Source organism: Empidonax traillii, unplaced genomic scaffold (genome assembly GCF_003031625.1).
Source record: "Empidonax traillii isolate 1590-97213 ecotype Southwest subspecies unplaced genomic scaffold, ASM303162v1 scaffold87:size1256882, whole genome shotgun sequence".
Lineage (NCBI taxonomy): Eukaryota > Metazoa > Chordata > Aves > Passeriformes > Tyrannidae > Empidonax > Empidonax traillii.
In genome coordinates this window covers 340022-350785 of record NW_020955280.1, presented here as the reverse complement: position 1 = coordinate 350785, position 10764 = coordinate 340022, and the positions used below count along the sequence as shown (strand labels likewise).

At 67.5% G+C, this 10764-nt stretch overlaps 2 protein-coding genes across 8 annotated transcripts; both read left to right on the top strand.

The window, feature by feature from the left end:
• The first annotated feature begins 177 nt into the window (after positions 1-177).
• Positions 178-7043, top strand: SIDT2 (SID1 transmembrane family member 2). Of its 7 annotated transcripts, XM_027881344.1 has the most exons (28): positions 189-529; positions 722-843; positions 945-1106; positions 1216-1261; positions 1347-1448; positions 1522-1605; positions 1781-1892; positions 1997-2062; positions 2172-2265; positions 2394-2449; positions 2718-2729; positions 2869-2937; positions 3015-3089; positions 3269-3331; positions 3713-3834; positions 3902-3975; positions 4069-4135; positions 4268-4341; positions 4450-4573; positions 4661-4778; positions 4854-4990; positions 5080-5188; positions 5269-5345; positions 5453-5499; positions 5769-5874; positions 5996-6106; positions 6189-6302; positions 6390-7043. In XM_027881344.1, exons 1-28 carry the CDS (start codon positions 320-322, stop codon positions 6450-6452), a joined length of 2616 nt encoding a protein of 871 aa, XP_027737145.1. In that variant the 5' UTR covers positions 189-319; the 3' UTR covers positions 6453-7043. The 7 variants fall into 7 exon arrangements, with proteins under 7 accessions (XP_027737149.1, XP_027737145.1, XP_027737146.1 ...); XM_027881345.1 differs by lacking the exon at positions 2718-2729; XM_027881346.1 differs by lacking the exon at positions 3269-3331 and having other exon boundaries at positions 190-529.
• A 612-nt stretch (positions 7044-7655) lies between these two features.
• Positions 7656-10368, top strand: TAGLN (transgelin). The gene is made up of 5 exons (XM_027881375.1): positions 7656-7716; positions 9177-9375; positions 9454-9631; positions 9720-9822; positions 10012-10368. Exons 2-5 carry the CDS (start codon positions 9196-9198, stop codon positions 10151-10153), a joined length of 603 nt encoding a protein of 200 aa, XP_027737176.1. The 5' UTR covers positions 7656-7716; positions 9177-9195; the 3' UTR covers positions 10154-10368.
• Positions 10369-10764: the final 396 nt, after the last annotated feature.

Here is a 10764-nt window from a genome sequence, read left to right as displayed (position 1 = left end):
CCCGACCGGGCGCTGTAACCCGCGCCGGGAGTGACGTCACCGCCGGTCCGTGTTTACCGCGGCTGCGGAACGGGAAGGGACAGGGGGACAGAGGGACAGCGCCGGCATCGGCACCAGGATCCGGCACCGGGCACCGGCCCCGCACTCCGCCCGCAGCGCCAGCGCGGCCCCGCTGCGGCCCCGGCCATGGGGCAGCGCGCCCGGGCGCGCCCTGGCTGAGCGCCCCGTCCCGTCCCGTCCCGTCCCGTCCCGTCCCGTCCCGTGCCGTGCCGTGCCGTGCCGTCCCGCCCCGCGGACCTTGGCCGGGGATGCTGGCGGGATGCCGGGCGCCGGAGCGGCCGCGCTGGCCCGGGCGCTGCTGGCCGGGGCGCTGCTGCTGCTGCTGCTGCCCCCGCCGCCCGTCCTGCCCCAGCCCCAGTGGCGGAACGTGAGCGAGACGGAAGCCCAGTTCAACATCACCTACACCGACCGGGTGGACGCCAACCTGCTCCACATCTACGCCTTCAACCACAGCGTGCGCAGGAACATGGTGAGCCGGGTGGTCGCCACCGCCGCGTCCCCCGCGGGCTGGGTGTCCCCTGGGGTCCCTTGCGCCGGGGGTGTCGGGCTTGCGGGGCACGGCAGCCTCTTGCCACGGCGGCCGAGCAAAGTCCAGCCGTCGGGATGAGCCGCCTCGGCCCGACCTGCCCGGCCAACGCCTCGCCTTGCCCTGTGCCCGCAGACCGAGGGCGTGCGGGTGTCGGTGAACGTCCTCTCCGACCACAAGGACCTGCCCGTGCTTTTCGTGGTGAGGCAGAAGGAGGCGGTGGTCTCCTTCCAGGTGCCGCTCATCCTCCGGGGCCTGTGAGTACCAGCGGGATCCCCACGCAGGGATCCCCGGGCTGGGATCCCCCCCCCAGGGTTTCCCCCTGCGTGGAGGGGTCACACAGCCCCTCCTGCCCCAGGTACCAGCGCAAGTACGCGTACCAGGAGGTGAGCCGCACGCTCTGCCAGCCGCAGACCAAGGCCGAGGTGGAGACCCAGCACTTCTACGTGGATGTCTCCACGCTCTCCCTCAATGCCTCCTACCAGCTGCGGGTCACCCGCGTGGAGAACTTCGTGCTGCAGTGAGGGGACCCCCGTGCCACAGGCCCGCTCCCTGCCTGCTGCCCGTGGGGGCTGTGGGGGCTACAGGCTCCCCTTCCCACCCATCACCTCTCTGTGCTCTCTCTGCAGGACAAATGAAAGGTTCAGCTTCAACGCCACGGCCGCCCAGCCGCAGGTGAGGGGAGCTGGCACAGCGTGGCACGGGAGGGGGGCTGTGCCACGTGGCTGCCCTGGCAGCAATGGGCCATTTTCCCCTGCAGTACTTCAAGTATGAGTTCCCTGAGGAAGTGGACTCGGTGATTGTGAAGGTGACCTCAGCCATGGCCTTCCCCTGCTCCGTCATTTCCATCCAGGACATCCTGGTAGGTTTGGGCAGTGGGGTCTCTGGGTGATCCATCAACCCAGCAGGGCTGACGGGCTCTCTGCCCCCCCCAGTGCCCTGTCTACGACCTGGACAACAACGTGGCCTTCATTGGGATGTACCAGACCATGACGAAGAAGGCGGCCATCACGGTGCAGGTGGGCACGGGGCTGTGCCGTGGGGCTGAGCCACTCCCAGCCCCTGCCCGGTGCTGCCGGCTACCTCCAGCTACCAGAGCTCGCAGAGGGTATCCCTGGGATAACCTCTGGCATGGGAGACCCCCAACCGGGCTCTGCTGACCCCCATCTCTCCCCCCTGGAATGGCTGCTGCAGAAGAAGGATTTCCCCAGCCACAGCTTCTACGTGGTGGTGGTGGTGAAGACGGAGGATGAGGCGTGTGGGGGGGCTCTGCACTACTACCCCCTCTCCAAAAATGCCTCTCCAGGTACATGGGAGGGTGGGGGAGGCACCACCCTGCTGCTGTGGGCTGTGTGTGGGGACACACTGGGGACAGGGCAGAGGCTGAACCCCAGCTGTGCCTTCTCCCAGATGAACCCGTGGATCAGCAAAACCGGCAGAAGACGCTGGAGGTGATGGTGTCACCTGCCATAACCTGTGAGTCTGGGAGGGGCTGGGTGTGCTGGGGATGGTGGGCTCTGCAGGGACCCGCAGCAGGTCCCCAGAGGTGCCACCCCTGCTGAGGGCTTGTCCTGGTTCTGCACAGCGGAGGCCTACGTGAGCAGTGTGCTCTTCTGCCTCAGCATCTTCCTCTCCTTCTACATCCTCACGCTGCTCATCGCCTGCTGGGAGAGCTGCCGGTGAGTCCCTGGGCGTTGCTGCCTCTCCGTGTGCTGGGTCACGGGCACCGTCCTGTCCCTGATGTGGTGGGGGCCCTCAGGCTGTGCCCCGTTGCCACAGCAGGACTGATGGCTGCTTCCCTCGGCAGGCAGCACAAGAGGAAGGGGCTCCTGTCAGCCATGGACTCACCCAACCTGGACACAGGTGAGGGATGGAGGCAGCAGCCAGTGGCATGGAGGGACCTGCCTGCGGGATTCCCGCTTATTCTATCATCTTGAGCCCTGCTTCTGCAGGAATTCCCCACTATCCCCCTGAGCCCTGCTTGCCCCTCAGCTCCCTGGGGACCAATCCCTGTGCCAGGGGTCCAGGGAGATCCCAGAGTTCTCCACTGTGGGGCTGGCAGGGCTGCTCTGGGGCTTTGCATCTCACCAGCTCTGTCTTTCTCTTCCCACGGCTTTCCGGGGACTCCCAGCATCACTCCTGGGTAGGTGCCAGCTCTGTCCTTGGCTCTGAGCTCGCTCTGTGCCAGGGCAGGGGTGTGGGGCAGTGCTCTGAGCCCAAGGGCCATGCAGCCCCGGGACTGGGGTGCCACCAGGGCTGACAGGGACCATCCTGTCCCACAGGTCACTCCCGCAGCATCCCCGACTCCTTCCTGGGCCGTGGTTATGACAGCTACGGTTACGGCTCCTTCGGTGAGTGCTTGTGCTGTGCCCCCCGTCCTTCACCCCCCTGCCCACGGGCCGTGCCCACCCTCTGCCTGTCCTTGCAGGGAACGGCTCCTCCAGCAGCACTGAGGGCGTCACGGACAGCCTGGGCTCCACAGAAGTGTCCTACAGTTACGTGGGTGAGTCGTGGGGCGCCTGGTGTGGCCTCAGCCCTGCAGAGCCACGTGCCCAGTGGCATCCTGGCTCTGCCCATCTCTGGGAAGGGTCCCGGGGCTGGCAGCCCCTCCGTGCAGCCCACAGCGGGGTCTCCATTGGTGCAGGGGAGCCCTGCTCCCGTAACTGTGGCTTTCCTTTGAAGGGCAGGAGCAGTTCAAGCGGCGCACGCCCTCCGCCCCGACGAGGCCGCTGAGCATTCCCATGGGTAGATGCTGGTACCGGGCAGGGTTGGGCCAATCAAAGGCGAGATCTGCCCAGCCCCAAGCTCGTGCCCGGGGCACAGAGCACCCCAGCTCCCCTCCCTCAGAGCAAAGGCAGTGCCAGGGGGCTGTTTGCCTGTCCCCCAGCTGTCCCCAGCGTGGCAGAGCCCCGGGGGACGGGCATGGGTGACGTTCACCCACCTGGCGCAGCCACCACGAGTCCCCCGGGCAGGGACAGCGCAGGGTCCGGGGGAGTGGAGCCTGTCCCCGGTGAGAGTTGTCAGGGAGGCAGCTGAGTGGTTAATTGGGTGTGATTGGGGTCCCACGGGGTGGGTGCCAGGGTGGGCTGGGCCAGGGGCTCCTCTGAGGCGCCGGCTCGGCCGCAGGGGAGCGGTCCCTGGAGAACGTGGCCTGCCGGCCCCGCCTGGACTCGCTCAGCTCCGTCGAGGAGGACGACTACGACACCCTGGCTGACATTGACTATGACAAGAACGTCATCCGCACCAAGGTGTGTCCCAGTCCCCGCCAGCCGCTGCCCACTGCCCCGACGACCCCTCACCAACCTCTCCTTCCAGAAATACCTGTGTGTGGCTGACCTGGCGCGCAAGGACAAGCGGGTGCTGCGGAAGAAGTACCAGATCTACTTCTGGTGAGTGGGGGGCAATGGGGATGGGGGCACTGAGCAGTGTCCCAACCCGGGGCGGGCAGCAGGGACCCCCTGACACCCCCCTGCCTCTCCCAGGAACATCGCCACCATCGCTGTCTTCTACGCCCTGCCCGTCGTCCAGCTCGTCATCACCTACCAGACGGTAAGTGGGGCAGGTTGGCAGCAACTGGGGCTCCCGGGAGCTCTGGGGGCTGCAGTCCCAAACCGTGCTCCCCAGCACAGTGGGGACATCCCTGGGGGTCCCCCCTGATTCTCACCCTGCCCGTGAATGCAGGTGGTGAACGTCACCGGCAACCAGGACATCTGCTACTACAACTTCCTGTGTGCCCACCCGCTGGGGAACCTCAGGTGGGTTGGGAGTGGCTGGGGGTCCCCTGTGCACAGGGCTGGGCTGTGGTGGGACCCTGAGGACAAGGGGGGGTCCACAGTACTCAGGTGTGGACTGGCCCCTCGCAGCGCCTTCAACAACATCCTCAGCAACCTGGGCTACGTCCTGCTGGGTTTGCTCTTCCTGCTCATCATCCTGCAGCGCGAGATCAACTACAACCGGGCGCTCATGCGCAACGACGCCCACGCCGTGGTAAGAGACTGGGGCCTGCTGGGGTGCCCCGGGGAGGAGGCTCAGCCCCCCAGGAACCCCCCGCTTCCCCTGCCCTCCGCCCCACAGGAGTGCGGCATCCCCAAGCACTTCGGGCTCTTCTACGCCATGGGCACGGCGCTCATGATGGAGGGGCTGCTCAGCGCCTGCTACCACGTCTGCCCCAACTACACCAACTTCCAGTTCGGTGAGTGCCCCCCGCAGCCCCCACTGCCCACGCCGGGGCCGCCCCCACACCCCTCTCACCGCTGTGCCCCCCCAGACACCTCGTTCATGTACATGATCGCGGGGCTCTGCATGCTGAAGCTCTACCAGAAGCGCCACCCAGACATCAACGCCAGCGCCTACAGCGCCTACGCCTGCCTGGCCCTCGTCATCTTCTTCTCCGTGGTCGGCGTGGTGAGTGGGGCGGGCGCTGTGTGTGGGGGGGGACACACACGTGGGTCACCCCCACAGCTCACTGCCCGCCCTACCCGCTCTCCCTGCAGGTCTTTGGGAAGGGCAACACAGTCTTCTGGATCGTCTTCTCTGTCATCCACATCTTGGCCACGCTGCTGCTGAGCACCCAGCTCTACTACATGGGGCGCTGGAAGCTGGGTGAGGGCAGGCACCGTGAGCAGGGTGGGTGGGGGGCAGCACAGTGGGCCCCCCCAGTGTCACCTCCCCTCTCCCCACAGACTCGGGCATCCTGCGCAGGATCCTGTACGTGCTGTACACAGACTGCATCCGGCAGTGCAGCGGGCCCATGTACGTGGTGAGTGCTGGCACCGGGGCCCCCCTGGCTCTGCAGACACCCCTCCTGGCAGCCCCTGCCCCAGAGTGGCCGCCCGCCACCCCTCACAGCCCCCCTGCCCTTTGCAGGATCGAATGGTGCTCCTGGTTATGGGGAACATCATCAACTGGTCACTGTAAGTGCGGAGCCAGACCCCACCCTGCTTCTCCCTGTCCCTGCCGCTGCCCCCACCCTGCTCCTGCCATCCCTCTGCTGGGGCTGGGCTGAGGACAGCCAGCTCGTGGCAGCTGTGAACCCAGTATGACAGGTCCCCCTGCAGCTGTGGCACCCAGGTGCTGCCTGACCTCCCAGGGGTTGCTGGCATGCCTGGGGGGCAGCGGGCACACGGGCACCACGGGGGGCCCCAGGCTGTGCTGACCCTGCTGCCTGTCCCTGCCTCCCCAGCGCTGCCTACGGCCTCATCGTCCGCCCCAATGACTTCGCTTCCTACCTGCTGGCCATCGGCATCTGCAACCTCCTCCTCTACTTCGCCTTCTACATCATCATGAAGGTGGGAGCTGAGCCTCCGGCCCCCACAGGCCTGGCAGGGAGGGCAGGGCAGGGCAGGGCAGGGCAGGGCAGGGCACTCTTGCCAGCTCCTGCCTGCACAGTGACGCCGGGCTCTCCCGCAGCTCCGCAGCGGCGAGCGCATCAAGCTCATCCCCCTGCTCTGCATCATCAGCACCTCCGTGGTCTGGGGCTTTGCCCTCTTTTTCTTCTTCCAGGGGCTCAGCACCTGGCAGGTGAGTGGGAGGGTGACCCAGGCAGTGGGTTGGGCAGGGTGGCCACGGGTGGGCACAGTGACACTGGCCCTGTCCCCAACAGAAAACGCCAGCAGAATCTCGGGAGCACAACCGTGACTGCATCCTGCTCGACTTCTTTGACGACCACGACATCTGGCACTTTCTCTCCTCCATCGCCATGTTCGGCTCCTTCTTGGTAGGTTCTGGTTCTTGCAGCACAGCAGACCCTGCCCCTGCCCCCAGCTCACTATTCCCTGCTCCCCTCGCTCCCCTTGCTCCGCAGGTGCTGCTGACACTGGACGATGACCTGGACTGTGTCCAGCGGGATAAGATCTACGTCTTCTAGGAACCCGCAGCCTCACGCTGCCCTGGGACTGTGCCAAACGCCTGGCTGCAGCCCCGGGAGGGGGGACCCACCCCCGGGGAGGGATGTCCATGCTGCAGGTCCTGCCAGCCACTCCGTCCCCCTCCCCACTCAGCCTGGGGGTCCTGGTGCACCTCCTCCCTGTCAGCCGGGTCCCTCCAGGCACTATGTGCCCATCCCTGGACCTTTTGTGGCCAAAAACAGGGCAAGGGGGCCACTGGGGCACTGTCCTCAGTGGCAAGTGACACTGGAAAAGGTGCTGCTGCTCCGTGTCCCTGTGCCCGTGGGAGCAGCGAGGGATTGTGGCGAGCGCTGTGCCAGCAGCCCCGTGGCCCCCCGAGCTCGCGGGTGTGGGTCTCTCTTCAGTGCCTGAGTCGTATGGGTGGGAGGTGGGGGTGTGTGGGGCCAGCACAGTGGTGGCAGTGGCCAGAGAGGCCCCACTCGTGTCTCCTGCAGTGTCCCAGGTGGGGGGTGGCCGTGGCAGGGCCCTGTTGCCGCTCCCACCGAGGTGCCACGCGCTGTGTGCGCGTGGATCTGCTGGGAAGGGACTCGCATTAAAGTGTCTGCACTTTGCCTCTGCTTCCTGCCTCCTGCCTGGGCAGCAGGAGCCCGGGGGGGTCCCGAGGGGCAACTACCACAAAGCTCCTGGGGGCCCCCGTGGCATCCCAGCGCGGTGCCAGGGCTGCTGAGTGCCCCGCCGTGCCCTGACCCGCTCCAACTGGTGCCCGCGGGGCAGAGGGAATCCCGGGATGCTGCGGGATGCCCAGGCGCGGTGCCCGCGGGATGCCCCAGCAGTCCCGGCCGGGCTCCGTGGGCGATGGGTCACCACGGGGACCCCTCTGGGCCGCCCCGGCTCCCGGCGGTGAGCACATGGGGAAACCAGCCATGAAGTCAGGGCGGGAGCCCTCTGCGCTGCCGCCTGGCTATAAAAGGATTTACTCCATCAGCCCCCGGCCCGGTTCCGCCCCGGCCCCGGCCCTGCTGGGGCGGAGGCACGCGGGGAATGCTCGGGCACGGGCTGTCGTCGCTGGTTTTCGGAGTCTTTCCCCAAATATGGTGCCTGGGCTGGAGTCATGGAGCGCTGCGGGGCCGGGCGCCCCGGGAGGGAGGGCCGGGGGGGGCCGGGCCCCGCGCCCCGCTGACATCACCGTCCCGCCGCCCGCCTTTTAGCGCAAGGTCGGGGTCCCCGCGGGGCAGAGCGCTGGTCCCGCGCCGAGCATCGCCCTCGCTCCGTCTGCAGCCGCTTGTGAGTCCTGCCGGGGGGAAAGGCGGGGGAGGGGGCGGCGGGAAGGGTGCCCGGATTGCGGATGTCAGCCCCTGGCATGGGGGTGCTGGCCCCCCCGGATTGGGGATCCTGTGCCTGGGATTTCGAAGCCGCTCCCGGGACTGCGTTCTGCTCCCTAAATGATGGGGATTCTATTCCTGCGGGTGGGATGCAGCTCCCCGGGATGGGGATGCTGCTCCCCGGATTGCACCGCTGCTCCCCGGAGGAGGGTCGGGCTGCCCTGCTCGGGCTGGGGTCGTTGCCGGGGTTCTGTCCTGCTCCTGCCCCTCAGGACCGCGTTCCCATCGGGGCTCCTTGCTACGGCTCCACCGGGCTCGGCCCCGCGAGGTCCGGAGGGGCCGTGCGGGGCCCAGGGCAGAGAGGAAGGGGCGAGTCCACCCCCCACGTGTCCATTTCTGCCCCGTGTCTCGCAGCGGGCTGGCGGGGCCGGGGGTAGCTGCCGGGCACTGCCCGTGGCCGGGGGAGCCGTGGGTCTGTGTGTGACCCCTGTGTGCCAGCCCGGGCCAGGGCACAGCGCGGGAGCGGCTGTGGCATCGCTGGACGTGCCCAGCTGTGCTGGGTCCGGGCACAGGCTGCCCGGGGGGCTCGTGGGGTACCCCTGCACGGCTGGCAGCAAGCCGGGGCAATGAACTGTGCCAGGTCTCAGCCCGTCCCGCAGGAGCTGCAGTGCCCACGGCCAGCGGTCAGGATGAGCCCACGGCAGGCAGGGCGTGGGTGTGGGACCGAGCACACGGCTCCCGGAGGGCACAGCCCTGGGGCTCAGAGGCTTCATGCCAAGCAAGGACCTGTGCAGGGAGGAGCGAGGCCAGCTCCACTGAGGGCTTGGCTGCCACTCATGGTGCCTCTCCCTCCTGGAATCCTCCCTGGCATCCTCCTTGGCATCTTCCCTGGCACCTCGGGCCCTGCCCGCAGCCAGCTACCTGCCATCACTGCCACAGCATCTCCTTACAAGGGCACGGGCACGGCTCCCACCGCTCCTGCCTCGCCCACACTCCTCCCTGGCACCCGGACCCACCACACCAAGGCTGCCCCGTGGGCACCCTGCCCTGCCATGGTGTGGCCACCATGCTGTGACACAGCCACCCAGCCCTGCCATGGTCACCCTGCCACCTGGATCCTGCCACGGCCACTCCAGGGATGTTTGTGCCAACCAAGGGCTGGCAAGGGACAGGGATGAGGCTGCTCCTGTGCATAGCCTGAGCCAGGGAGTGAGGACAAGACACCTCTGCCAGGACAGGGACCATCCGTCTGGGCAGGTTTTGAGGATCATGACCTCCAAACACTCCTGGATGGAGCAAGGGAAGAGCCAAGAGAAGGGCATGTCCTTACTGCACCAGGGTGGGCAGTGGATGCCACAGGGATGCCGCAGAGTCCCTGGGTAGGGGGACAGCATCTCCTGACGGTCTCTGTGGTGCCGCCAGGTCTCCCAGCACCGCAGCCATGGCAAACAAAGGCCCAGCCTATGGCATGAGCAGGGATGTGCAGTCCAAGATCGAGAAGAAGTACGATGATGAGCTGGAGGACCGGCTGGTGGAGTGGATCGTGGCACAGTGCGGGTCCACCGTGGGTCGCCCCGAGCGGGGCCGCCTGGGCTTCCAGGTCTGGCTGAAGAACGGCATCGTAAGTGGGGTCCCGGCTGGGGTGGCTGGCGGGGGGCTCTGCAGTGTTGCAGCAATCCCAAGCTCTCCTCTGTGGCAGGTGCTCAGCAGGCTGGTGAACAGCCTCTACCCTGACGGCTCCAAGCCCGTCAAGATCCCCGACGCGCCGCCCACCATGGTCTTCAAGCAGATGGAGCAGATTGCCCAGTTCCTGAAGGCGGCCGAGGACTACGGTGTGACCAAGACAGACATGTTCCAGACCGTCGACCTCTTTGAAGGTGCGGGGAGGGGAGGCATTTGGGGCTGTGGGATCCAGGGCTGCTGTGCCAGGCCCTTCCTCACATCCCTCCCTCCGTCCCTTGGCAGCCAAGGACATGGCAGCGGTGCAGAGGACGCTGATGGCCCTGGGGAGCCTGGCGGTCACCAAGAATGATGGCAACTACCACGGGGACCCCAACTGGTTCATGAAGTAAGTGGGGGAGCCCAGAGCTGGGTGTGAGGACCCCTTTGCCCTGCGGCTGCCCAGAGCACCCTGGAGCACATGGAGGTGGCACGCTGGGGAGGGAGAGGGGCTGGGGCACCCCTGGGGATCGGGGGGCGGGCCGCTGATCAGCCGGGTGGGTGCGGGTGCCCCACGATCCCCCCCTGTGCCCCGCAGGAAGGCGCAGGAGCACAAGCGGGAGTTCACCGAGAGCCAGCTGAAGGAGGGCAAGAACATCATCGGGCTACAGATGGGGACCAACAAGGGGGCGTCACAGGCGGGGATGAGCTACGGCCGGCCCCGGCAGATCATCAGCTAGGCACCCCCCCGCCGCCCCCAGCCCTCCCCAGCCGGGACCTCCGTCTCCGCTTCCCCCCCGGCCCAGCGCCGCAGCCGCCCGAGCGTCGGCGGCCGCCACCAGCCCCGCACCGATTGGTATTTATTGAGGAGCAAACGCCCCCAAACGCCAGCCAACAACGCCCCAGCGCCAGCGGCCGCACGCGCCCCGCAGAGCCCCCCGCCCCGGGGCCGCAGCCCCCGCGCCCAGCCCCGGGCAGCCTCTGCCCCCGGGCCTCGCACCCCCCGCCAGCCGGTCCTGCCCCCGCCGGCACCCACGGGTGTCCCACGGGTGGGATGGGCACGCGCCCCGGCCCACGGGGCGGCCCCCCCTGCCCGCAGCCCCCCCCCCCACGAGCCCCGCGCCACTGCTGCAGAGATCCCTGCGAACGGGGAGACAAAGAGAACTGGGCCTCGGTTTTGTACTTGGTTTTTGTCGAAATTAAAAGGTTATATTCATCTAGTTGTGGCCTGACGAGGTTTCCTCCCGCCTGGCTGGTGACGCTGGAAAAGCTGAAGCCACCCTCCCTAAAAGGCCACACGGCTGCTCCTTCTTCCAGCTCCAAACCTGGGAAAACCACAGCTGCGGATCAG

Excerpts from the sequence above, each read along its gene's own strand:
- SIDT2 (XM_027881344.1), top strand. The coding sequence starts at position 320 with ATGCCGGGCGCCGGAGCGGCCGCGCTGGCCCGGGCGCTGCTGGCCGGG. Across the intron at positions 4,136-4,267 it reads TCGTCATCACCTACCAGACG|GTGGTGAACGTCACCGGCAA; the intron begins GTAAGTGGGGCA and ends CCGTGAATGCAG. Across the intron at positions 4,779-4,853 it reads CTACACCAACTTCCAGTTCG|ACACCTCGTTCATGTACATG; the intron begins GTGAGTGCCCCC and ends GTGCCCCCCCAG.
- TAGLN (XM_027881375.1), top strand. The coding sequence starts at position 9,196 with ATGGCAAACAAAGGCCCAGCCTATGGCATGAGCAGGGATGTGCAGTCC. Across the intron at positions 9,376-9,453 it reads TCTGGCTGAAGAACGGCATC|GTGCTCAGCAGGCTGGTGAA; the intron begins GTAAGTGGGGTC and ends CCTCTGTGGCAG. Across the intron at positions 9,632-9,719 it reads GACCGTCGACCTCTTTGAAG|CCAAGGACATGGCAGCGGTG; the intron begins GTGCGGGGAGGG and ends GTCCCTTGGCAG.